Raw genomic sequence first — 26,569 nt, forward strand, 5'->3', positions numbered from 1 at the left:
TTTCAGTATCCCATCATTCACTAGTAGAATAATCTTGAGCAAATTATTTCTCTGTGGCTCAGCTTTCTCATCTGTAACCTCATGGCTTTGTTGTGAGGACTGAACAGTTATGTGCTGAGTGGTTAGAACCAGGTGTGGCACATTGGAAGTGCAATTTTAGCTATTTGTTTTTATCATTCACTTATCATGCCATCTTTAGTTCCCTCTGGCTCTGAACTTTGACTGTTGGACAGTTCTACCCACCTCAGGCCTAGTCCCCAGCTCTTAGAACATCTCCTTAGAGAGCCTGGAAGTAGAGTTCAAACAGCTAGCTACCTGGGGTATTCTTGTATCCTGACTTTGGGGTCATTTTATAACAAAGCTTTAATACAATCATATATCTCTCAGCTTTCCAGCAATTTAATCACCCTGAACAATGTCCCAGATAGACCCAGAATACAGGTAACCCTCAACTACAGTCCTAGCCAAAATACACCATCATTAGCTAGATACTAATTCCTGTCACTACATGAGGAATGTGAGTATTGCACCTTTTCTGTCCATTCCAGCAACTATCCACTTGAAGAAAAAGAAAACAAAAACCCAAACATTCAAAGAACAGATCAGTTTACAAAGTGTTCATGGAAATCATTGATTTCAACAAAAAGACACATTAGCATTTCCCCAAATCATGAAAACATTGCTAAAATGCTTATTCTATTTTCTGACCGCCTTTATGTTTATTCCCCAAATCACATTTCACTCTTGTTTCTAGAACCATGCTAACGTTGGATATCCTTGAATTCCTAGGAATTCTTGTTTAACGCACAACATTTTGTGTGGATTTTAATGTAAAGTGCATTGATTTATAACCTCATAATCAACAAAGGTTATTGATTTATAAAGTTTTTATTCATTCTCTGTATTAAACATTTAAAAGTGTTCTTACAATATATTCATGTTGCTTTATGTACATGATTTGTTGCTTTTAATTACTACAGAGTACTCCAGGGTGTGTTGTCATGACAGTTTTACCTAACCACTCGATGCTTGCAATTTAATTAACAAAAATATTAACATCCAACAGTTAATTTCCTACTTTATCAACTTGATCTAAAGTCACAGGGTTTCTAGTAATTCACTGAGGGAACGTTTCCTCCCATCTTTTACATAAGCATTTCCACCTGAAATAGTAAGACAAATGATTCTTTCACTTTCTAGTAAAGATACACTCAGAGAAATAAGCACCTTTTGTTTTGAATTCTGATTGGTGGCATCCAACATGCTTTGGTTGATAAAAGTAAATGTCATTCAGATACAGAACGATGTCAAACACAGACATCTTATATACTTTGTGGAAACAGGCCATGAATAAAATGTAAATAGCCAGCCAGACACTTTTTCAGCGTCTCAAGCATTTTAATTACAAAAAGCTAGGGAACGCATAAGATCCCAAAAAATGTTTGTTCAAATTCCTACACTCCAGTGCTATAATATAATGCAATATTGGAAACAATTTAAAAGTCTATCAGTATGAAACTGGAGACTAAATAAAATATGGAATTTTATAGAACTGTAAAACAAGAAATAAATCTGTAAGTACTGACACAGAAACATCTTAAACATACGTTGTTAGTGAAAAGAGGAAGCCACAGAATAGTAATTTTCATATGATTCCATTTTTGTAAAAAAAAGGAAAGGAAATATACACCTATAATAATGTGTATATATGCAGGACTGCATGTGTTAGAAAATATCTGGGAAGATTCAAATTCTACAGAGGGAGAGCAAAGTTTAAGAGATGGAGAAAAAAATTTTTACCGTTTAACTTTTGTCCTGCAGTACCATTTACATGTGTTTGGTTGTTTATAACAAGTATATTAATTTCACACTAAACATTTCTAAACACAAATAAAAGTACAATTAAAAAGACTGACTTTTTAAGAAAGTTGGAGATTGATTTTATTTACAAGTGAAATAATGAAGGAGTCCAGTCAGTGACAGCATCAATCAGGCAAATAGAAGCAAATATAAGAAAAGAACAAAAGAGCAGATCAAGAGATCAAGAAGTCACCCTTGCCCCCAAAAAACTTACTAAAAGGCAATATGAAGTCAAAATAACTTAGCTATTTTCACATCAACACGTCACTTAGAAAGTGATGGTATTTTTTTTTATTGCATTGGAAAAGGAAAATAAAAAATTCAATCTAAATAAAAGTAACAATTTTCAGTGAATTGAGTGGTTAGGGAAAACTTTTTTTGATGCTGTCAGGAGGGTAAGTGGTAAAATCAGTTGGACATGTTTTGCAAATAGTTTTAAGATGCAAAGATTTTTTTTCATTAAAAATACATCCAATAAGAAACATGCACTTCTTTTTCTTGATGAAAATTATGTAAATCCATTTTAAAACGTACCAATAAAAAGTTAATAATATCTTAGTTTCTCATACTTTACTTTTAACTTTTAAAATTATGTTTTAATGTTCACTGCTTCAAAAGAAATTAAGTATTTTTATTTTTTCTCCAGGTATGCAAACATAAAGAGTTCAAAACAGAACTCGATGACTTATGTCAAAATTTGACTGTATTTCAAATTACTTACAAAAACTGGGAAAAATGTAAGACATTTTAACAGAAATTTGAGAAAATAAGATGTAAATGCAGAGCCATCCATACGAGAATGAGTACTTGTTATTTCTGATAAATTACCATTTTTAATTTTCCTAAGACAGTTTTTTTTAAGTTAGGAATTAAACATTTGATTTTATTACTGTATAATCAAACCAGTTCTCCAGTGAAAAAGTGGTATCTTAAATGTGTGGGAAAGCTATAATGGAAAGTGGCAGGCTCACAGGTAAATAGCGGCATCATATCCACCGGGGGAAAAAATCTAACAAAATTTGGTGAAACACACTCAAATGTAGAATCAAGATGTTTTATGTCAATAGGCACAAATAACTGATCTAGATGTTCTATCCACACGATTTTAAATTCTCAACTTTTCACACATACAATAAAGGTACTAATAATGTTCCATTACTGTATAGTGCACTAAATTTTCTTCAGAAAAATATACTTGCTTATCAGAATATTCCATAAGATTTCAATGAGAAAAAATAGTTAAGAGAGCATGAAACTAATTCTAGGTATTTACATTTCAATCTTGCTTTCCCTACTGCTTACCAGAAACAAGGCACCTGGAAGGAAATATTCATGATGTTATACTCCCTCTAGTGGGTATTTTGTAAATGGGCCGTTCGGCGCCCTCCTGGCACACTTCGATGGACACTGGCTTCAGGATTCTCCTGATCCTGAAGGGGAAGGGCCTTCGAGAGTTTTCTAGTCAACTGCTCTTGTGAAGCAGGAACTTCAGAGGCAGCCAGATCATGTTTGATCTATGTTTCATTCCCTCAAGAAAGCTACTGTTTCTATCTTGGGGTAACTATTGTTAGCAAGCTATGTTTATAATTGAATCCAAATTCCAGCCTTTGTCTGCAACTTACTTGCTGTTGATGAAGGTGTAGCCACAGGTTTAATGCTTGGGTTCACCCATATTAACTAATTCCCATTTATACAATATTACAGATTAACCTGCTTTTCAGACGATCTGCTTCTCATGGACACTTTTTTGAAAAGCTAGGGAGAGCAATGATAATTTGGAGAGGTCTCAGAGTGTGTCATGGTGGAGAAAACCTCCACACACAGGGCACTATCAATGTAGGATGGAAGAGAGGCATTTAATGAAGGAGGTAGGGATACCTAAGAGACATACTTATTAAGGGCAGTCCAGCTCCACTATCCCACAGAAAAGGAAGTTCAGCCTTTTTAAAAAGCAAAGTGTCACCTACCCCAGAGGAAAATTATAGGACCTTTCCTATAACAATTTTTGTTTACTGTAGATCTCCTGGGAAGTTAACTTTATAAAATTGTGACAAACTGTGCAGGGGTGTGGGTGCAGGTGTGAGGTAGAAGAGAGATACCAGGATATGGACACTGGATGGTAGCAGACTACTTGGTAGACTTGAGTTCATGGGCATGCATTAATGTTTGTACAACCACACACAGTATTGAGCAATCTAAGGCAACATTTCTCAAAGAATGGGACATGCCCTACAACAACCATCTGCAGCTTTTACAAACACAATTTCCAAGGTGCAATCCAAGACCTATTCAGTCTGAATTTCTAGGGATGTTGTCTGATAAGCAATGTATTTAACAAGATCCCAGATGATCTTCTGTATAGATATTCAAGTGTCAGAATCATCAGGGATTTGAAAAACAGTCTCGTGGGTTCGTATACAGTCCTGACACAGAAGCAATGGGAATGGGGGGTGGGGAGTAAGCTCTAAAATATCAACTACCAAAAGTCATGCATAAACCTTTATAAATCCCTTAGAGATTGCCATTTGGAGACCAACACACTCTCTTAATTAGATTTCCCTATTAAGGGGGAAGAGAATTTAGTTTTTATGAATAAAAACTAGGTTATATAATTGTCCAGCATTTGAAGATCATACAGAAAAATATTTATCTTTAAACTCTAGAACTACCCTGAGCCTTTAGAAATTATATACTGAGAAACCCCATGCAAAACAAAGACCAGCTAGGAAAGCAGATTCTTTGGGGTTTTTTTTTGGGGGGGGGGGCTAAACCAAAGAAAGTGCCAATAAACTGAAAAGATACACTTACTGATTAATTCACTTACATCGAGTAACAACTATATATAGGTGTTATGTTTAATGACTTATCAAGATAACAAGTGAAATTAGTGTGATCCTAACTAATGTTGTACTTCCAGAAAATAGCGTTATGAAAACTTATAAACTTTGGGTGAGAAAACTCTTAACAGATACTTTATTTTCAATTTGATACTTTAAAATGCATTAAGAATTCTAGTAAAGTGAAGGAAAACCCTAAGGAGAACCACATGGAGATAAAGAGATGAGCCTTAATCATTCATAGGTAATAAAAGAAGGAAGTGAACTCATTTTTCTATAGGAATGATATATTTATTCATTTTAAAGTGTCATGGCTTTCTGGCCTATTTAGTTGATGTTATTAGTCATTTAAATGTTTTATAGTTATCACCAACCTTCTCCTTATAAATCTGGCATATGATTCTGAGAAGTACTCTACTGTAAGGTCCATTTACATGAACATCTGAGTCTGGGGGCTTCACTGTCTTCTATGTTTCTTGAACACATGTAAATGGATCATTGCCTCACATATACCTGAGAGCCAATATGCCCATCAATAATATCATATAGACCACAAATTATTTTTACTGTGCCATCCTCTCATCGAAAACTTTATAGAGCATCACTTTTAGTGCATTGTAAAATGTCAGCAGTTTCGTGGTTCAATAGCAACAGAAAAAAAAAATCTTCCTAACAAACGTCATGCACCTCCAAAGAAACATTGATAGTGTGGTCAGAGTGATTATAATTAAAAATATATTCTCTTTTCTTAAGAAAATCAAGTGTAAGGACATTGAAAGAGCTACATGACTTTATACTTTTATTTTCTCAGTACTATTTCAACCATAAACCTAAAGGAGCATTAACACAAATTTCTGTTTCGTTGTAGGTGCATTTTCAGGTGGGAGAGAACATTCTGCAATGTATTTGCATATAAATACTTCATGTATGCTTAAATCCATTTTGATTGACAAATTCTCAATATTCTGAAATCTAAGCTTTCACATTTAATTCTTAATTCCACACTACACATCAATTATACTTCCTTATCAGCCCCTTCTATTTACTTTCTTAAAAATCTGTGTGAACTTGAATTAACAAGTCCCTTATGTCTATAGCACCACTTAGCTGTGACCTCTCCAACATTAGATAAACTGGCAAAATCACCTGTATTATTTTTTGAATCATATGTCATTTTTAAATCAAAGCAATCTATGAACAGACTAATCTTGGGGAAAATAAAAGAAAGTTTATCTTTTGATATCACCTACCTTTTGCTAGTTCTTTTTACCATATGTCTCCCACTTGCCAACTCTTGTCCGCCCCCCCACCCTGCCCCACCACCCTGGAGGAGCATAGTTCTTTAATCATACCTTCTGTCCCTAATATATGGGTGTATGAATGAAGAAGAGTGATTCTTGAGACAAGATAAGGGAGAAGGAGGGAGTGGTAAGAATCTTATATTATTCTAAAAATTATTAAAAATAATATAATAAAAACAAAAATTATTTATTATTATAATTATATACCTTGAAAAAATATTTTTATAACAAAGACTTCAGAGAACAAACTTCAGCTAAAACTTATTTGCTGGTATATTAGTTTCTCATTGTTTCTGTGATAAATTACCACCAATTTAGTGAGTTAAAACAACACAAATTGTCTTACAGTCTTATAGGACAGAATTCCAATGTGGATCTCAGTGGGCTAAAATCAAGGTGGTAGCAGGGCTGCATTCTAGAGGCTCTAGGGGCAAGTCTGTTTCCTTGCCTTTTCTAGATAGTAAAGGACACCTTCATGTCTTGTTTTGTGGCCCCTTCTTCCATTTCACAGCCAGCAGAGATGCATTTCTCTGACCATTCCTCCATAATCATACCTCCCTCTGACTCTCCGCTTGACCTCTGTTCCCACTTGTAAGGATCCTTGTGATAACTGGGCCAACCATTTCATGCAGCGTACCCTATTTAAAGTAGGCTGATTAACAGCCACAATTTCATCTTCAATCCTAATCGTCCTCTGCCATGTAAGATAATACACACACACAGAGACACACACAAACACACATGTCGTGGGATTAGGATGTAGACACCTTTTGGGACCATTCAGCTGACCACAGCTAGTGAGGATAGTTATAACGTTGTCATTATTAATCACAGAAGAGGCACTCCCTTTAAAGGGAGATGCAAAGTGCAAATCAAAAAAAGTGGTGGGGCATGAAATATTTATCAAAAAGGGACCAGATTTGTAAGGCTGGGCAAGTGGCTTAGTAATATTAACTGTTCAGGAGGTGATTTGATTGGGTGGAGAAGGCAAATATGTTTATGTGGGAATTTAGATTTTAGCCTTCAATCTGTAACACAGGACTTCTGTGCCTTTGTCAAAGCTACCCTGTTTGGAGTCCAGTTCCCTCTGTGAAATAGACATTTGAGTCTGATGGTGCCTAGAACAACTAAAATAATCTCAAAGTGAAAATAAATAATAAAGCTTCAGATATTTCAGAAGTTTATATTTTAAAGAAAATGAAACCTTTAAAATTTGTGTCAGCTACTCATTAGGGAAAGTATTTCTTTTCTTCAAATACCAGATATTTGAAGCACAGCCATTTCCACTCCTGAAGCTATGTGTCAAATCTCAGAGAAAGCAATTCTGTACTTTTGCTTGGGTTGCTTCCTTCACGATTTTGATGGTTACTAATCCATTCTTCCTTATTTTCTCCTTCTACTAGACTGTAAATTTCTTAGAGAGGTATCACAAATGAAGAACAGTAGTCATTAATGCTAATACCTGTAGAAGTCAGTCAACAAAGATGAGGATACAGATTCTGATCAGTTAAGGAGTGGTAGGGCTCATGGAAAATTAGAGCATGTGCCCCCAGCTAAAAAGTAGTAGTTACTCTTCAGATTGGGATAAGCTTGCCTTGCAAAAAAAGTTCCCTTATTGCTAGATAGCTGCATTTTTATAATGAAACTTTCCAATTTTCAAACATAGGAAACATTTTTTATTTTAATATAAATATGAAAAAAAGCCAGATCCATGGCAAAAATCCAGTTGGAAGGCTTCTAGTGTATGAATTCCAGTGAGTTTTCTAGTCCCCTATAAAGCTAAATGCTATCCAGCACCCAACATCAGAGGTATACATACACAGTAATGTTCTCACATGCTTATGAGAAAGAGCACCGTGTACTGAGTAAAATGATTGAATCATCCAGTATGAAAATATGACTTAATATTTTCAAACGTTTCTCCATTTTGTTTTTATGATTTCATATGAATTATAAGAGCCTTTAAATAAAATTTTTTCACTACCAAAGCATGAATCAACTTCTTTAAAAAATAATTTTGATATGAGACATGTGTGAGAGGAAAGATTTGGTCTATGATTTTCACAGTAAGATCATTAGGGTCATTGCTGAGAGACTGAACATCATAAAACATTTAAAATCATCGAGTGATAAATACCATATTTTAAGGTCAATGTCAGTAAAAAAAGTAACAAGCACATTCCACAACTTCTGTGACAGAGGAAAGCCTGTAAATACATACATACATACACACACACACACACACAAAGACACTACTGAATATATGTATGCATACATGCACATATATAGATGTATACAAATTTTGTTTCCCTGCTGAAATGATCTTAGGGTGTGCAATGAAGTCAAAACAAGAATAGCAAATTCTACCACCAGGTGGAGCTTAGCTTCCATTAAAGCAGCAGATATATAAAAAGATTTCAAGAGCTTCTTTGAATTATTCATCTACCTTAAGAAAAGATTGGAGTGAAAGGTAAACTTTAAAGGAATCTGAGCTTTTAAAAAAAAGCCTGTTACAAATGCCAGTTATCAAGGACTTTATGTACTTTTCATGAGAGCACACAACTGATCTGGTGTTCAGGGGCTACTTGTAGATGATCTGACAACTGACTTCCTTCCTGCTCTTTTCCTTTTCCTTGCATGACAATGTTGCTAAATTCCTAAACATTTAAGGACTCTCTGTAAAACAAAAATCACAGAGACCACTAGAACAGGACCTAAAGAGTAAAATTACAAAAAAAAGTTTAATTATAAAATTATGCCAAGACTGAAATGTGTAAGCTACACATCAGAACACGTATTCATTAGATGAAATTAAATTTCAGGCACCTACTGCAGTCCCCAAAATAGCTAGTAATATAAGTTACTTCTGCCACATTCGCAAATGAGACAACCATTTCATGATTAATCCCTACTGGTCAGTGTCCTACATGTCAAAAAATGCTCATCGTTGTGTTCACAGCATATCTAGGCCTCGTACAGCAGCCAATTATAAACTGATATTTTTGTCCTCAAGCTGAGGAGAAAAATGCCATACAGATTAGCATACCTGACTCAGCATGTAAACTGTTAGGAATTTATTTATTTATTTATTTATTTATTTATTTATTTATTTATTATTACTTTTTTTTACTGTTAGGAATTTATACCTTCTAAGTACTCTAAGGATGGAGAGGTCAGGGAAGGTTGTTTTAGTAGGGCAGAAACAGAAATAAATATTGTAGGAACCATGGGGATTGAATCAACAGGGGACATCCGCCATGTTCCCAGTAAGAGCACAAATACAAGCCAAAGTATACAGCAGTTGTGTGGTCACAAAGGCAACATCCAATTCTACTGCAGGTGCATTGTGTCCCAAAGAGTAGAATGAGACAGGAAATAGAGAGGTGGACTAAGATAATGGGCTCTAGTGAAAGACAAATGGTGGATCTGCTTGTTAGAGAAGCATGTAGAACATCACACAAGACTGTGGGTCAGTAATGCAGAATGAGGAGAGCATTATTTGTGTGACTTAGTAAAGGGAGAGAAAATCTGGGAGGCTTATTCATTATTAAGTCTGTTTGCCTGCCAAACCTCTTTTACACCGGTTACTAACATTTACTATTCTAGATTCAAGGAAAATAGAGGTGTGTAAAACATGTCCTCTACTCTTAAGCTGTCTAATGATAGAATACTGTAAGTTCTGCAATGGCACGAAAGTACTACCTAAATATAAATGCAGAGGCAATGATTAAAATGTATACAAAAAGATAAAAGAATAGAACACATCAGGCAGTAACAGTGTGTTACAAGGTGCAAGGCATAACAGTTATCAGGAAATGGTAAGTGTTTTTTTGGCATGTGTGGCATATAAGGCATGAGCAGCTCATGGTAATCAGGGTGCAAACTGAAATGATGGCAGAAAGGAAGAAGCAAGCCTAGATTTAATGGATAATTCAAAGAAAGATATGGAGTTGCATAAGGAATAACTGTGGGACAAGGTTAAACAGAAAAATCCAAAACTCCCAAAGAGGGGAAGCCGCCCGGGTGGCTCAGCGGTTGAGCACTTCTCTTCAGCCCAGGGTGTGATCCTGGAGTCCCGGGATCAAGTCCCACATCGGGCTCCCTGCATGGAGACTGCTTCTCCCTCTGCCTGTGTCTCTCTCTGTGTGTCTCTCATGAATAAATAAATAAAATCTTAAAAAAGAAAATAATATTGACAAGATGTGAATCTGGCAAACAAACCCATCTTGAGAAGGAAAACAGAATCTCAGTTTTTAAGTTTAACTTCAACTTACTGAAAAATTTTCAGTAAGCAACTGGCAATATGGCCAAGTTCATGTGATGTTCATTGGGTGGGGGAAGGGTTTGGCCAAGACCAGAAAACTGCTGGAATAAGTGGCATTCATCATCTGCATTCTTCTTTTCATGCTTAATATATGAAAGACAGGATAACTTGAGTAATTCATTTGTGTTTTGTTCTTTGTGCTTTTTCCTTCCACTCCTATTTGGAGCTTGTACCCTGGTTTTATTCTTGCTGCAGAGATTTTGGCAAAGGGGAAAACAGAAATAACCTAAAATTACAGGTGCTGCTGGTTCTGGTGTAAAGGCCAAATTCCATTAGATTTACTAATGATTCCTAGGTAACAGGAACAGAGGAAGGCCCTTGAGGCAGGAAGAGACAGAGATCTGGAGATCGAGGAGATGATGGGCAGTGAGGACAGTGGGGACTAGTGGCTGAGGACCAGATGGGCAGTCATGATGTTCTGATGCTCGTGGAGACAGACCCAGGGTCTTCCTGCATCCTTGATGTGAGAGGAGCCTGCAGTTTGCATAAAGTCGACTTCCAGTCTAATCCCACAGCATTGAGGCTTGAAATCAGAATTAAATTGATTTTTTAAAAATAGGTATTTTTGGAGACATATATTTATGGATTGAGATTCCAATACATTCCATAGGCTCCAATGGATTCTTAGGTATCACCTGATCTATGTGTTCCATCTCTGTTGCTAAACAAGACTGTACATTTCTCAAGGGTTTATATCTCAACAGATAAAGGCTTAATTAAAGGGTGTTGATACTGTTGAGAGACTGAAATTAAATTTCATGCCTGAAAGGGACCTGAGCAGGTTACTATTACATGTAATGAAAACTGGCATTAACCCAAGAATAAAGCTTAATGAATAGCCTCAAGGAAATTATATTTTAAAAGTGGACAGAGCTACAGAGACATGTAAAGGGAACATTTCAATAAAATATATAAACAGCAAGGAGATATCCACTGGTGCTCTGTAAAGACTGGCAGAGGATGTGCTGCCTTACATGAAAGCTGAGGGAAAGAATTTAGTATGAGCCTAAGTGAAATCTTAGGAAGATTAAGGCCACAGTGAGACAAAGGATCTTCCACCTCCAATGTCCAAAGTTTCTCTCCTCTGAACTTCTATCAGTACCAAATAGACCATATTACTTTCCATTGTCATAGTTTTCATTTGTTCTTGTCACCTTTCCAGAGAAAGTGCCACAGTGAATAGGAACCCTGTTTTATCTCTTTGCAGAATTCCCACAGGACCTAGAGGTCTTGAACATAAGAGATGCTCAATTATTTGGGACCTGGATTTGGTCGGCCGCATAGTTCTCGTCTTACTCACTGGGAGACATACAGCTGTTGCTAATGACTAACTCTGCCAGCCGGCCTGAAGCCCATAGAAGAAATCAAAACTGGAACATAACTGATTAAGTAGATTCTCAACAGTTTTTATCACATCTATCATTAGTAATTTCTTTTTCCCATTTATAACATTTCTTAGAGTTACTGATAACTTTTAGATCTTCCTGATGAGAAGAAGTGTAGAGGAAATTCAAAAAATGCAGGATTTCGGTACTGGCATTGCCACTTGTGAGTTGCGTGATCTTAGGAACCTCACTGGCCTGTAGGAGCCTCATGTTCTTCTGTCAAGCATGGATAATAGAGCTCTCAGGGAAGTTATGAGATATGCAAAAATTATTAGGATATGATTAAAATGCAACTTAATGGTAGTTACTGAATTACTGTCTCTAAGCCACTCTTTTACTATAATAAAGATCACAGAGATTCTATAAAAAAAAGAGTCCTTCTTTTACATACATACTTTGCCCTTACATCGTATCACTTTGCAAAACTGTTTATTTCATTTATTCAGGTCTACATACAATATGTCTTCCAGTTAGGAGATATTTTTGGAAAACAGATCATTTTGTTAGTGTTGCAAGTTGACTGTGGCTAAGACTCAAAAAAATGCAGACTTTAGGAAATGTATCAATATTCACATGATTTTCTGGTTAACTTGTTGGACACATGACCATTTGTCTTGAAGAGAAGGGATAATAGTGCTGTCACCCACTCTGGGGAATGTCTAATCTTGAGATAAGACAAACCTAAGTCCTTCAAATGGGGATGCAGTAGAGGGTAGGCACAGCTTGCTCTCTGGTCCTGAAATTGTGGGGTCCAAATTTTTAGGAATCTAGTGTTTCTGATAGTGAGCCAAGTGGAGACAGGCCTGATGTGAGTGGCAAACCTACCTCTGCATCTCCCTGGTGGCAGACCTATCCCTGCAGCAACAGAAAGATGACTGCTATTTTAGGGACAGTCCAGCCCCTGTCTTCTTGAACTGCCCCTTGATCATGCTGAGTGAGCTGCAAGAACATCCAAGACTGATACCCTGTATACAAAGACAGTCCCTCCTCTGGGGCTGCAGTGGGACACACAGAAGAGTCAAGACTAGAGATGGCTGAGCGCAGAGGGGCTTTTTCATGAGTGTCATAGTAACAGAAGTCACAGCACAGCAACGCAATGAAAGATGAAGAAGAAAAGAAACGAAGAGACTTATTCTAGAGCATTCCAGAAATTGCAGGGAGGATACTGTGAGTCAGGTTGGTCACTGATAGAAACCATATGAGTTCATGTTTTAACAACATGGGTTTCAAAACTGTGAGTATAAAATCATTTTAGATCAGGGGGGCTAGGGACGCCTCGGGGGCTCAACGGTTGAACGTCTGCCTTCAGCCCGGGGTGTGATCCTGGAGTTTCGGGATCGAGTCCCACATTGGGCTTCATGCATGGAGCCTGCTTCTCTCTCTGCCTGTGTCTCTGCCTCTCTCATGAATAAATTAAAAAATATTTAAAAAAAAAAAAAAGGTCAGGAGCTAGGTGAGGCCTCCATCACTAAATTGATACAATTACTTAAAAATTGTGTTGAATCTGCATTGCCAATCAGTATTGTTAATTATGCATAATTACTATGTACAAATATGTATGTATTACATATGAGGTATAATATATTTTCTCTATTTTCCAATTTATTTGATATACTTTGCTAAATTAGTGATAGCAAATTTCTACAAGTTCTTACATGTGTATACAAAGCACAAGCTAACAAAGCAATTGTTTTAGAACAATTCTTTCCAAAAAAATGTAGACATGAAAAATATATACACATTTTTTTCTCTTTCTCTACATTCTCTTTCTCCATATACACACACAGAAAATCAAGAGAACTTACTAGGGATATCATAATGGTAATAAAACTTTTAACAGTTTAAGGGAAATTAAAATTAAGGGCAAGTTTTACATTTAAGTTTAATTCTGGGTCAAAGGAAGTAAAGAGACAACAATTTTTAATTCATATGCTGAGATAAACAGTTGGAAGAAGAGAATATATCAAAAAACACTAACAGAAAAATCTCCAATTTACCAAACTGTTATTTACTGTAGTCATAGATTTCTGCAGATGTAGAGTCACTAATTAATGATAAATAATTTACATATTATATATTAGATGTGGTAAAATAATATAAAGCAATGGCATCAGAGTTGAAAGTTTGTTGATATTAAGGAAATAAAACATTTGGGGAAAAAGTAGTGGTATGCATAACTCCATGATTAACTCAAATCTTTTAATATCCATTAAGATTCCCAAGCCAAAGCCAAGAATATTTGATCTATAGTTTCTTCTCCTGACTGTCTTATTAAAGAATATTGCACTTATCTTCAATTCCTGATTCACGGTAGAAGTTACGGATACTCCCACTGGGATATTCAAAATTCTTAATTTGTTTACACATTTTGGCTCCTTTCCAGATTTTATGTGAACAGTAACTGATCCAAGAAACAAACAGGCGGAAATGTCTTTGAATAGCATTCTTTTACCATCAGGTCATACATACCTCCACTCCATTCAGTATAACAGGCAACTGAATTCCTGAACTGGGCAGTTCAATAATACATTTTTAAAACTCAGGAGGGATTAAAGAGAATGATTTTCTATTCAAACAAGAAAAGAAAAAGGAACTATGAACTTAACAGGGTCTTAAAAACACAGGATGGAAGAGAAATTCTTTCAAACTATTAAAAAAAATTAGTAACATGCAGATTTTATCATCTATTTCCTTCTCCTCAAAGGGATGTTTTGTTATCCACTTAGACTGAAGAAGAGCCTGCCTTCAACCAAATGAAGGGCTCAGATGTAAAGAATAAGAAAGGGGGGGAAAAGGAAAACCTTACACACCAACAAACCAACCAATGTCAATAGCCCATTTTATACTCAGGCAGAACAAAGAACAAAGTGGATAGATCTAGAATGGCAAGCCTCCAGAAACCTCACTCAGTTCATCTTCAAGATGCCTTGCCAGACCTTATCCAAATAACCCAATTTTACAGTCTACAGACTAATGAAAATTCTTACAAAATTGACTTCCTTGTGGAATCTCAAATCCTGTCTCCACTCAGGTCAAAAAGATCGCTAGGATTGCCTTGGTAAAGTTTTTGCCTCTGGGCTCAATGGCAATTTTGCAAAATGGAAAAAAAAAGGGGAATACATCCAGGTAAAAATCTGAATGTAGATTTAAATCAGATTTAAAAAAAAAACAAAAATGGGTAGGAAATATCAGAAAGGGAGTCAGAACATGAAGACTCCTAACTCTGGGAAACGAGCTAGGGGTGGTGGAATGGGAGGAGGGTGAGGGGTGGGGGTGAATGGGTGACGGGCACTGAGGGGGGCACTTGACGGGATGAGCACTGGGTGTTATTCTGTATGTTGGCAAATTGAACATCAATAAAAAATAAATTATTAAAAAAAAACAAAACAAAAGCAAAAAACATTTAAGAACAAACCTACCTAGTTGTAATAGAATTCCCTGAAAAACTGTCCAAGAGTCAGAAATGTTTCATTCTCAAACTCACTTTGCCTTTCCATCTGCAGGGTGATCAAGTGTCCTTAAACTCTGCACATGCCTTTTTGCAACTGTCATATCACAAGGTTGATACAGACCTACCTCACAGAGACTCTGCAAGGATTAATTAAGGTTAAACTGGAAGAAAGAAATGCATTTGACAAGTTAGGCTTTATCCCATGCTGCTAAAGAGACCCAGATGTTTTAACAACTGCTCAGATTATTTAGTAGCATCCTCAACTAAGTAGAGCATAAATTTACATAATGCATTTCAGCTGTGAAGACATTTTTAAAAATCACAGATTCCAATATTTCAGATGGTAAGAGAAAACAATCTAGCTCTGTTCAGGTCTAGCTCATTATACTGGGCACCATTTACCCCCAAATCTTCCCATCGAGCAAATATTGTGATAAATGTTCTTAGGACTGTCTCATGGCAAGGTAAGACTTCATACTTTGTCATGCCTAGGCATGTTTCTAGATTTTCCTTCCTCCTATGAACATGATGAATGGATTTCTACTTCTCTTTTCATGTTGTCTTGTGTTGCCAAGGCACAAGAGGCTCTATGCGACTCTGGTTCATCAAGAAAGTACTTACTTCTACTTTTTCATCTTACACTTTTGTTATCCAAGTAGGATCGTTCGCTGCATGAGGAAATCCCTACAACTTTAGAGCCCACAGAGATGGCATTGAGAGTAACCATACGTCACTATCAGTCTTGTAGATTTTATAGATCTAGGGAAGTCCCAAAATACGTTTGGTGTGTGTGTGGGGGGGTGATGGACAAAGGAAAAGAAGAGTACAGAAGCACTGAAAGACAATGGGATTTAGCCTTTTCCCCCACTTGCTATTTAAGAAAAAAGGTATTTGAGAATCCTATCTTTAAAGATCATTCTTTAGGGGACCTTAGAATAGTATGTTTTGTAATATTGCATTGCACTGTGTTTAGGAATATAAGTTCTAAAGTGAGAAAAACCTATTTGAATCTCATTTCTCCCACTTGCTGCTTGGGTGAGTCTAAATATGTGTATTTAAAATGTATGAGCCTTGCTTTCTTCATCTTTTTAAATAGAAATTGGTATAGTACCTAGTACACAGTTATTATGAAGAAAAATATGTTAGGTTCATGTAGAGCATGAAGAACAGTTTCTAAAACAACAGTAATTATTCAATAAATGTTTGCTATTTTTATTATTATTTTAAATGTCTGTATTTTAACTCAAAATCCTTTTAGACTAATTAAGTTTAACCTCTTTAGTAAATGTTTCTAAAACATTCAGGTCTGTTTTTCTCAATAGTTATTTAAGAGGAAAGGAGATAACCCTCAGAACCTTCTAGTATGTTGGGATCATTACTCTGACCAACATTTCTCCTCATAAGCATTCTACTTTAGCAAAATGTATGTCTCCAGATCCATCATCCTAGGCTTGCAAGTACAAATATTTCATGCACTGCCACAGATCTTTTTTCCTTGAGTACCACTTGGTGTGCAATAAAGTTTCAAAACTTAATATTAGCAAAAAAACAATGAGCATTTATTTAGCTCACCTGTCTGGTGGAGGCCAACTGACCTGGCCTAGGTAGCCCTGCTGAACACAGCTGATCTTAGCTGGGCTTATTCATCTATTTATTGACTAGCTGGTGAGCAATTGATCTGAGCTTTTGTTTTCCTCTTGGTCCAGGCCAGGTGGAAAATGTTCATCTCATGGTGGGGGCAAAAGTGCAAAGGAGCAAGCAGAGACATGCACGATCTTTCTAGACTAGTTTCCCATCACGCACAGCCACTTTTATCTCACTCTACTAGTCAGAGTAGGTTACATGATGAATCCCAAAGTCAACAAGCTCACACACATTCCTCCTATAGGAGCTAAGTTGAGAGAAAGAATATTTCTGAACCAGAATTCAACCTCCTAAAACCATGCAGACACTGTTAAGTGATCACAATATTCTCTTCCACTGTGACTGAATAGAGCTTTTATATCCTTAGCAGTTACTGTAATTTCAGGAAATCTACTAAATATGAGGGAAAGAAGAAAAAAAAATCTAAATGAGACCTCTGATTTTGCAGAGTTTTTTAATACATCTTACAGAATAATAAATCTGAATCTCAAATTCTATCTGTAAAATAAAACATCATATTTTTATTCTTTCAGAGTACATGACATATTTAGTTATTCAATTGTGATCGAGTCAGTAAAAAAATATGTATATATACACTAAATAGCAATGATAATTGCCACTGGATTTTAAAATACTGATTAATTCATTATCAATTATATTTTGTCTTATAAAGATAATATATTGAGAATCTTTAATAGTGTTACTTGTCATTAAAAAAATGCATACATCTCTCACAACTTTGAAAGTAAAATGTACAAGAACATATATAAATAGTACAATGCCCAAACCACCACTCAGCGAATTCTAATTCACTTATTTCAAACTATACTAAAAAATCCTAAAATAATATATACTTTTTCATTTTTCCTGTTTATTTTTTAATTAAACTTTGAAAATAAGCTCAATCTTCCTTCAAAATGGCTTCAACCTTTTTCATTAAAATATTGTTTATTCTTCCTTGGCCTAATTAGTTTCAACGTTAAAAGGAAATAAAATTTGCGGATTTAATATAAGAAAATGTTCTACTGAAACTTAACGTTTATGAAATGATCATTGTATTTACATATATTAAGTAAAATGTGATAGTGATAACCAGCATGAGAAAGAAGAGTTTACCTATTAAACAAATGCAAAACATTTGAAGTGTCCACAGTAAGAAGTGGCTCTGGGTGGAATATAGGGCTCCAATTCTTACCCATAAATTCACATACTTGCAACAAGTTATCTCTCAAATTGAGCAGTTTTATGAAAAACAAACTACCTCTTACCAACAAGTCATTCACCAAACCATTGATCACACTGTTAAATTCCATAAAAGTCTAACTAAATTGCGTTTAATTAACAAGCAAACATTTAGAAAGAAAACAGTCATTCCACAAAACTTTCCAGGGGTAGAAAACAATTTGAGCAACTCTGAAGCATAAATTACTATTTTTTAAAAGACATTTTAGAAAATAAAGTGAAAATAGACTGTTCCCATGAAAATAATTAAGTTTACAGAAGCACTGGTGAAAATTTAACCATAAAGTTGCCTCTGGATCTCTTAAACACTAAAAAACAACCAATTTTTCTTTCTCTCTTGGCCAATAATTCTCTCCATTCCCTTCACCCCTAGCTATAATTTCTATATGTTGGAAAGATGGCTGGAAAGCCAAAAGCTTCAGGACTTTCCTCTGGTCATTGGGATGACCTGTCCTTTTTTGTCCACTCCTCCAGTGCTCATTGGGAGTCTGGCTTACTTCCAACTGCCTCTCAGCTGGATGTCCTTTGCGAGAATCATAAACAAAGAGATGAGCTTGAAATTTATTATCAACGGTCCTGAGTTTAATCTCTACCTTTTCTTAGGAGGCAATCATACAGCTCTAGCCAAAATAGTTAAGATTCCTGAACCTCAAGTTCCATATTCACAGTAAAGGACATTACCTTAACAATGACAGACGTTCTAACTAAAAATCTACACATTGCCCACATACTCATACTCTCATCCTCACGATTTTGAATTAAATTGCTTATATTTTTTATCATCCCTAGAGAGAGAGAAATCGCAAGCCCAGGGATTTAGACCCACGTTACACTGAAACAACCCCTTTAGGAGAATGAACTGAAGTAATTACTCCATGTCCATTACCCATTGTACTCACTATTACCTAAATGTAAAATATAAAATCTCCTACTAATATAGATAACATAAAAAGAGATGCTTAATGAACTGAGCCAACCAGGTACCTCAAAATTGCTCTTTTTAAAAAGATTTTATTTATTTATTCATGAGAGACACAGAGAGAGGCAGAGACATAGGCAGAGGGAGAAGCAGGCTCCCTGTGAGGAGCTTGATGCGGGGCTTGATCCCAGGACTCAGGGACCATGCCCTGAGTCAAAGGCACATGCCCAACCACTGAGCCACCCAGGTGCCCCAAGCATCTAACTCTTGATCTCAGCTCAGGTCTTGATACCAGCTGGTGAGTTTGAGCCCTGTACTGGGCTCCATGCTAGGTGTGGAGCCTACTTAAATTTAAAAGAATAATAAATTAAAAAAAAAACAAAACAGCAGTATCTGTATCAAAAATATTTTAGTACTCCCTACCTTTCAGAAAGACTAACTTGGGATTGACCAAAATAATTTCAGTTTTATGAAATATCTGGTCTTCTTTTAAATGTATTCCAAAAAATCAGAGACATTTTAAAATAAGTCAAAATTACTTTTCATAAACCAAGAAAAAAATTTTGAAACAAAAGCAGGAGGGAATTACAACTCCTTTGCAGATATAGAGTAATGTGAAGCCAAGAGTGAAAATATTTGAAGCAGAGTTTCCAGTTATCTCTTTTATTTACTTATTTTTTTAAGGTGTGGAAAATTAGAATACAAATCAAAATAGCACTTGATAAAAGGACAGTTTTAGAATTAAAAATAATTCTAAATCTTTTTTTTTTACTAGTTTCATGATGGTGTGATTTACTAATTAACACAGATATAATGTCATAACCGAAGTATTCTAAATTCTTATTCATAGGAAGATTAGCTCACCCACCATGATTTCTATTTGATTTTTCTTCCCTTTGCAGAAAGATTACCTGAATGTTATTACTTTTCATTTACTTATTTTCTGGTTGAGATAATTTATATTTGCACCAAAGTATTTTTTTCACAGATTAAAAACACTGATCCATTCCTATAACCCAAAAATCATATCCTACAAAATATGTGACATAAAAGACAACCCAAACATTCTACCACATACAATAGGGAGGGAAGCACAATGGAGATACCTAAATAAATGCTTCTAAAAACCCCATACATAATTTTCTGTGTTCTTCATGCTACCAGTAGCTGACCAACAAGTCCAGAATTTCTTTCTTTGATTAAGGTGGCAATAATTGTGGCGCCTTGCCTTAAACTTGCCTGTAGGTTCTGCTCCTCCTGAAAAAAAAATAAGGATAAAACAATAATTATTTTTTAAATGTCACACATGAAATTTAATACTTTTATCTTTTAATATTTCTTCACTTTTAGCTTTTTTCCATCAGCTTGAGATATAATGGACAAGTGACATTGGGTAAGTGTAAGGCGTACAATGTGATGATATATGTATGTTATGAAATTATTACTACAAAAGGGTTAGTTAATCCATCACCTTATACAGTTACCATTGACGGGGTAGTGAGAACATTTAAGATCTACTCTCTAGCAACTTTCAAGTATACAGTATTGTTAACTATAATCACCATGCTATACATTAAAACCCCAGAATTTATTTACAACTGGCAGTTTGTACTCTTAAATCAACATCTCCCTATTTCCCTCATCACTCAGCCCCTATCAGCCACCATTATCCTATTTTTATGAGTTCAAGGAGCCACTTTTCAAGGTCGCCTGCTCTCTGGACACAGCCACTGATATGTACTTGGTCCCCCAAATAAAGGAGAAATGCTTTTGCAAGCACTTTTCATTATACACAAAAATGTTTCTGTTAAAGATACCAAGAAGATATTGGCACAATTTCAAATGCTAGCAGTATGAAACAAAAGATTTTCCCTTAACCCAATATCTGACCAACTTTAGCTCTTCACTCAAGTGTGAATATTTCATCGATGATGCACGCCTTTCCTTCATTTTGTTTCTGAGTGTTCTCCAACAACAGACTTTGTTATAAACTGTGAGTACTGGTCTGGGAGGAAAAATAAAAATGGCTTGTTGTTTGTGAAGTAAGGATCAGGCAAATTAGCGAAAGGAGTTTCTCACAAGTTGCTAAAATGTGGTTTTTGCCTTTGAAATCATATTGCCTATGAATACAGACTACTTAGACTTCTTGAGGGGGGTGAGGGGATGGTAATATGAAGGTGAAGGGAAGGTCGAAACAGCTATTATCTTTAAGGTCTGTGTGTTTATGAATTGTGCTAGGTTCAAAAAGAGGGACCTGGTAACCAACTTCTATATCCTGGCATCATCTTTAATGCCTTTACTAATGTTCAGTCTATCACCAGTACCTACTGCTTCTGCCTTCTTAACGTTCCTTGAATCCATATACTCCATTCAAACTGCCACTGCCCGTGAAACATCTCCATCCTAAATTTCTGGAACAATCTCATAAACAGTCTCTCTAAAATCTTGTCCTCTCCAGGATCGAGTCCCACACTGGGCTCCTTGCAGGGAGCCTGCTTCTCCCTCTGCCTGTATCTCTGCCTTTCTCAGTGTCTCTCATGAATAAATACATAAAATCTATAAAAAAATAAAAATAAAATCTTGTCCTCTTTTACCCTGTTTTGCACACAGCAATCAAAATACTTATTTAACATATAGATCTAAGCATATCACTACTCTGCCTAAAACCCTTTCAAGGCTACCGTTGAACTTTAGGATCAAGTCAGAGAACACTTTACCTTTTTATCCTTCTATCTTCTTCCTGCCATTCCCTTAGAATCACTCAATTCTCCAAGCCACACAGAGCTGTATAAGATTGCCCAAACAAGCTATTTTTCTAAACGTTCATTCCTTTGCCCCAGCTAATCCCTTTGCCAGGAAAGCTATCTCACTCCTTTCCTAGCTCAGCTGATCCTAGTTACTCTTTGTGGTTCCACTCAGTATATCGATGGTTGCAACCTACCCAGACTCCTATTCCCCCACCTATGTGGGTGAGGCGAATCTCTGTTTCCACAGCTGTGAATGCCTCCAACACACTGAATTCTAATAGCCTTTTTAGTTGACCATCTATTCTAACAGATGATGAGTTTCTGGATATAAAGAATTTTTCATTTTGTCTTTGAATATGGAACACGTAGTTCAATGCCTAACACATGGTAGCACTCCATAAATTATAATGAATTCAAAGCAAAGGAGGCTATGATAGAGGTTATCATCATCCTTTCAGTCTAACTCATCTGTTAACATTGACCACTTTTTGGTTACTTTGTTTGCTCCTATTTGCATATTTGGCAGGAAGCCTGGCAATTGTACAAAGAATTTTATCAAAACCTTTCCACTAGCACACCTTCACCAGCCCAGAGGCCCTAGGTTTTTCCTCTGTGAGGATAGTGGTGAGAGACGACCTCTGCTTAAGCTACACTTTTCTATCAATTTCCCTGATTGTGTTCTAAGGGATGGAACTGGGAGAAACCCACTAGAGGCTGAATGGTGGCTGCTTTGCATCTTGCAAATGAGTTTTAATGCCATTTCAGGATTGGATTTCAAATGATGTACTGGTTTCCTGAATATCACAGGACCTAAATCACATATAAACCATTCTTTTTTTTTTTAGAAATTTATTTATTTTTTAATTCTTATTTATTTATGATAGTCACAGAGAGAGAGAGAGGCAGAGACACAGGCAGAGGGAGAGGGAGAAACAGGCTCCATGCACCGGGAGCCCGACATGGGATTCGATCCCGGGTCTCCAGGATCGTGCCCTGGGCCAAAGGCAGGTGCCAAACCGCTGCGCCACCCAGGGATCCCCCATATAAACCATTCTAAAGCCAATTATGTTTAGGCTTAAACTGTGATTCCCTTATATGGGAGTAGATATCATTCATGTCATATCATTCATAAATACACAAATATTCTAAAACTAAACAAAACACAAATTAACTATAAATATGTATTTGCCACTCATAATGATTAATTAATTGCAATATTGCAGGGTTTATAATACACATTTACGCCCAAGTCTCATTTATTAAATTGAGACATACAAAAGGTGAGGAAAATTAAAGTTTCCCCTTTAAAAATAAACAGAAAAAGATTATTTGTATAGCCTCTTTGAAACCAGTTTATATTTGTCATAATGAAAACAGCAGAGAACAAATGAAGAAGGGAAAAAATCTGTTTAAGATCCTAGAGCTAGAAAATTCACATTTCTATATCTTAGAATAAATCTTCTATTCCCATCTTGATAGCTTCATAACTAATACACCTTTAACTAATGAATTTAAGAATGTTCATTTTAAAGGTTAATATATTTGTGCAATTTTTTCAGGCATCATTTGGAATGATTTTAATTCAGTGAGAAGAATTCCACTGTTTTCCCTCTCTACCTGAGCTCAATCATCTCATTCTTAAAAAGTATGGAAATTCAAAAAGTGATTAAACAAGATGGTAAAATCCACCTACATTCAGAAAATTCAACTATATACAAAAAGCAGATATTCAAATAATGTATGGATTTTAAACTCATCTCAAAATTCTTATCTCTATAAAAGTATTGCTAATGCAATTTTTTAAAAATGTAAATTAAAATAGGTCTTTAAAAAAACATTTCTTGCTGCCAGTAGATATTCAAATCAGTGTTTTTAACTGAGGAGGGAGGGGAACAAAAGGGGCCTTACGAAGGGGTCATTTTAATATCAGTCACATACGTGTGTATTTTTTTCTTTGTATATCCCAAATATTATAAAATAAAAATGTTTAATGTTATTTTAAATAAGGTCAACATGCATACCGAAAAATCATGTTGATAGTACTCATTCTTGATATAATGTCATGAAATGGCATTAATTGCTGTGGTCTTCCTCCCCAACATCCATAACCCCAGTTTAACCATCAGGGAAATATTACACACATTCCAACAGGAGGTCATCCTACAATATATCTGACCAATCCTCCTCAAAATTGTGAAGTTCATCAAAAACAAGTCTGAGGAACTGTCATAGCCAGTTAGGAACCTAAGGAGACCAGACAAACTAAAAATAATAGAATATCCTGAAATTAAAAAAAAAATACATTGGGTAAAATTAAGGAAATCTGAATAAACTATGGCCTTCAGTTGTTAAAAATAAGGGAGATGGGTACAGGGCATATGACAACTCTGTGCTATCCTGAATAATACAAAGTGTATTATTTTTCAAAAAAGTATGTGTTCAATTTCAAAATATTTCTCTTGATTTTAAAAATATTTATGTGCCAGAATTACAAAACCTGATTACAATGTTAATTTGTGTGTGCCAGCTCATTTATATATTCCTTAAATAAAATACACTATTCTTTTAATAAATTATGCTATTGGTAAGGGCACAGACTCTATAATGAGACTACTGGTATTCAAATACAGGCTTTGACTCGTATTTTTTTTTTACAAAGCTACTTTTAATACTTTGGGGTGAGCCCCACAGGAATAAAAAACACTGGGAAGGGGTAACCCCCTTACTCCCAGGTGTGGCCCATGGGGAGAGGGGCTACTTGAGGGGAAGGAAGCACAAAAGGGACCCACTGCAGACTCAGGGCAAAGGGAATGCCATTGGTTCTGGGACCTGTGAGCACTACAGGAGAAAATGCAAGCATGGAGGGACTGGCTCCAGGCACACAGGCGAAAGGCAAGAGGGTTGGACACGAAGCCACAAAGCTTCGTGTATTTGTGACATGAATTTGTGACAATTTTCAAGTGATCTTGAGCAAATATTTTAAGTTTCAAAGTTCTCAATTTTTTCTTCTAAAACTATAATAACAATAGTAGCTACATCACCACTTTTTGGTGGGCACTAAATCAGACGAGACATAAACTACAGATACCTGGTAAATATCCATTCATGATAGCTGTTAGAATTATCTTTATGGTGTGCACCAATTTCACCCATGACATAGTAGCTGATATTACCCTCTCATCACACATAACCATTAAATCTGATTATTTACTCTATGTAAAAATACTGTTGCAAGTCTTGGACAGTAACCTATGCATGTCTACGGTGCTTGAAAGAAAAGCCCGTGAGATAACATTTACTCCAGCCATCTTGAGAGAATTCTTCCAAACTCTCAGGAAGAGAAATAGAGCCCAAGAAGAGAATGACAGTCTCTCTGGGTAGAAAAGACACAGATTACAATCAGAGTTGTTAAGGTGCCTTGGATATGTGCAGGTTAAGTCCCTGACAGTGGTGAGTTGCAGAGATGGCCTAAAATTTTGCTAAAAACTCCTTCACTTTTTCGGTCAACTTCTGAACTGTGCTTGTGCAGGAAGATTCACCAGCGCCTAGCAGAGAATAACTGAGGGAAGGATGGGGAGATGAGAAAAGATTCAGACCACACTGTACTGCAGACAAGGTTAGATCTGAGTCCAGCTAGAAGGAAGAGACCTTGGTTGAATACCCATGGCTTTTGGTTAAGAGCTCTAGAAGGCCATGCCTACAGCCTACTAATAAAGACAAAACGGAATTGGATCTGCCCTAAGAAGTTTAAACGGTCTCCAAAAGGCCAGGTTGATCTCCCAATAATACAAACGCTTGCCAGAACAAATTTTAATATTCTTTGGAGAAAGCTAAAACAAGCTAGAGCCTTTAAAAGGTCTTATAATTCAAGTGTGGCATATAACAAAATCTTACTAGATGAGTATAAAGAAGTAGAGAGCAAAAAAGCAGGAAAAAAAACATAAGGGAGAGAAAATCATCTATACTGGATCATTTTCAGACATAATCCATATGTTGGAATTAATATGCAATGACTTCAAAATAACTATGATTAATATGTTAAAGAGGATGATATGGAAACGGATTTAAAAATGGACATTTTCAGCATAGAATGGGAATCTATAATAGAGTATTTTACAACTGTAAAATATAATACTTGAAATTAATACTTAATTGGACTGGTTTAATATGCGATGGGCAGAGCAGAAAACAGTACTAGTGATCCTGAGGACAGGTTAAAATATATACGTATATATCCAAACTGAAGCACAGAGAGGGAAATGGTGAATTATTACTATAATCATAATATGTATGACTATATTACTATTCCATTTCCCTACTGCTTCCCTATTTACCGATACACCCCTCCACCACCATCAAAATACCTATATGGGACATTCAGAAAATCACACGTGGGTTATGTCAGCAGCCATGTCACCTGGTAATGTTTGTTATGTGAAACTAACAAGCATTAAAAAAGTCAACTCCATTTCTGAAGAACAATGCAAGGTCACGTACATAAATACGCAAAGGGCAAGGCTGAAGATAATATTGCTACAGCTGGGCATAAAGGACGAGGGAATTCAGAATGTGCTAAGACCACTTAACGTCACAAGGATTCTTGAAGGAGATGGAACCAAAGGATGAGCAAAAAAGGAGGCAAAAACTGAAAAGTCCAGAATGGATAAGAAATATTGAGGGAACAAGAAATCATGGCTGATTTTCATTGTGGCATATCATTGTTATAGGCTTGACCTCACAAAGAGATTGCAAGGAAAGCAAGTACCTAAATTTCCACAAAAAAGTAAAAATATTACTAAAATTAAGTTTATCATCAGTTCATTTACTATCTGTAACTCTTGCAAATTCCAGGCTTCAGG

The 26,569-nt window shown here is 35.9% G+C and overlaps 1 protein-coding gene across 1 annotated transcript in view; it reads right to left on the bottom strand.

Annotated features, from left to right (window-relative positions):
* Positions 1-17,427: 17,427 nt before the first annotated feature.
* CRPPA (CDP-L-ribitol pyrophosphorylase A) overlaps positions 17,428-26,569 on the bottom strand; it is a 297,138-nt gene continuing 287,996 nt past the window's right edge. Inside the window, exon 11 of the mRNA XM_055314505.1 lies at positions 17,428-20,220. Coding sequence (XP_055170480.1) covers positions 20,116-20,220 — 105 coding nt within the window. The 3' untranslated portion in view covers positions 17,428-20,115. The remainder of the gene's footprint in view (positions 20,221-26,569) is intronic.

This window comes from Nyctereutes procyonoides, unplaced genomic scaffold (assembly GCF_905146905.1).
Source record: "Nyctereutes procyonoides isolate TBG_1078 unplaced genomic scaffold, NYPRO_anot_genome, whole genome shotgun sequence".
NCBI lineage: Eukaryota > Metazoa > Chordata > Mammalia > Carnivora > Canidae > Nyctereutes > Nyctereutes procyonoides.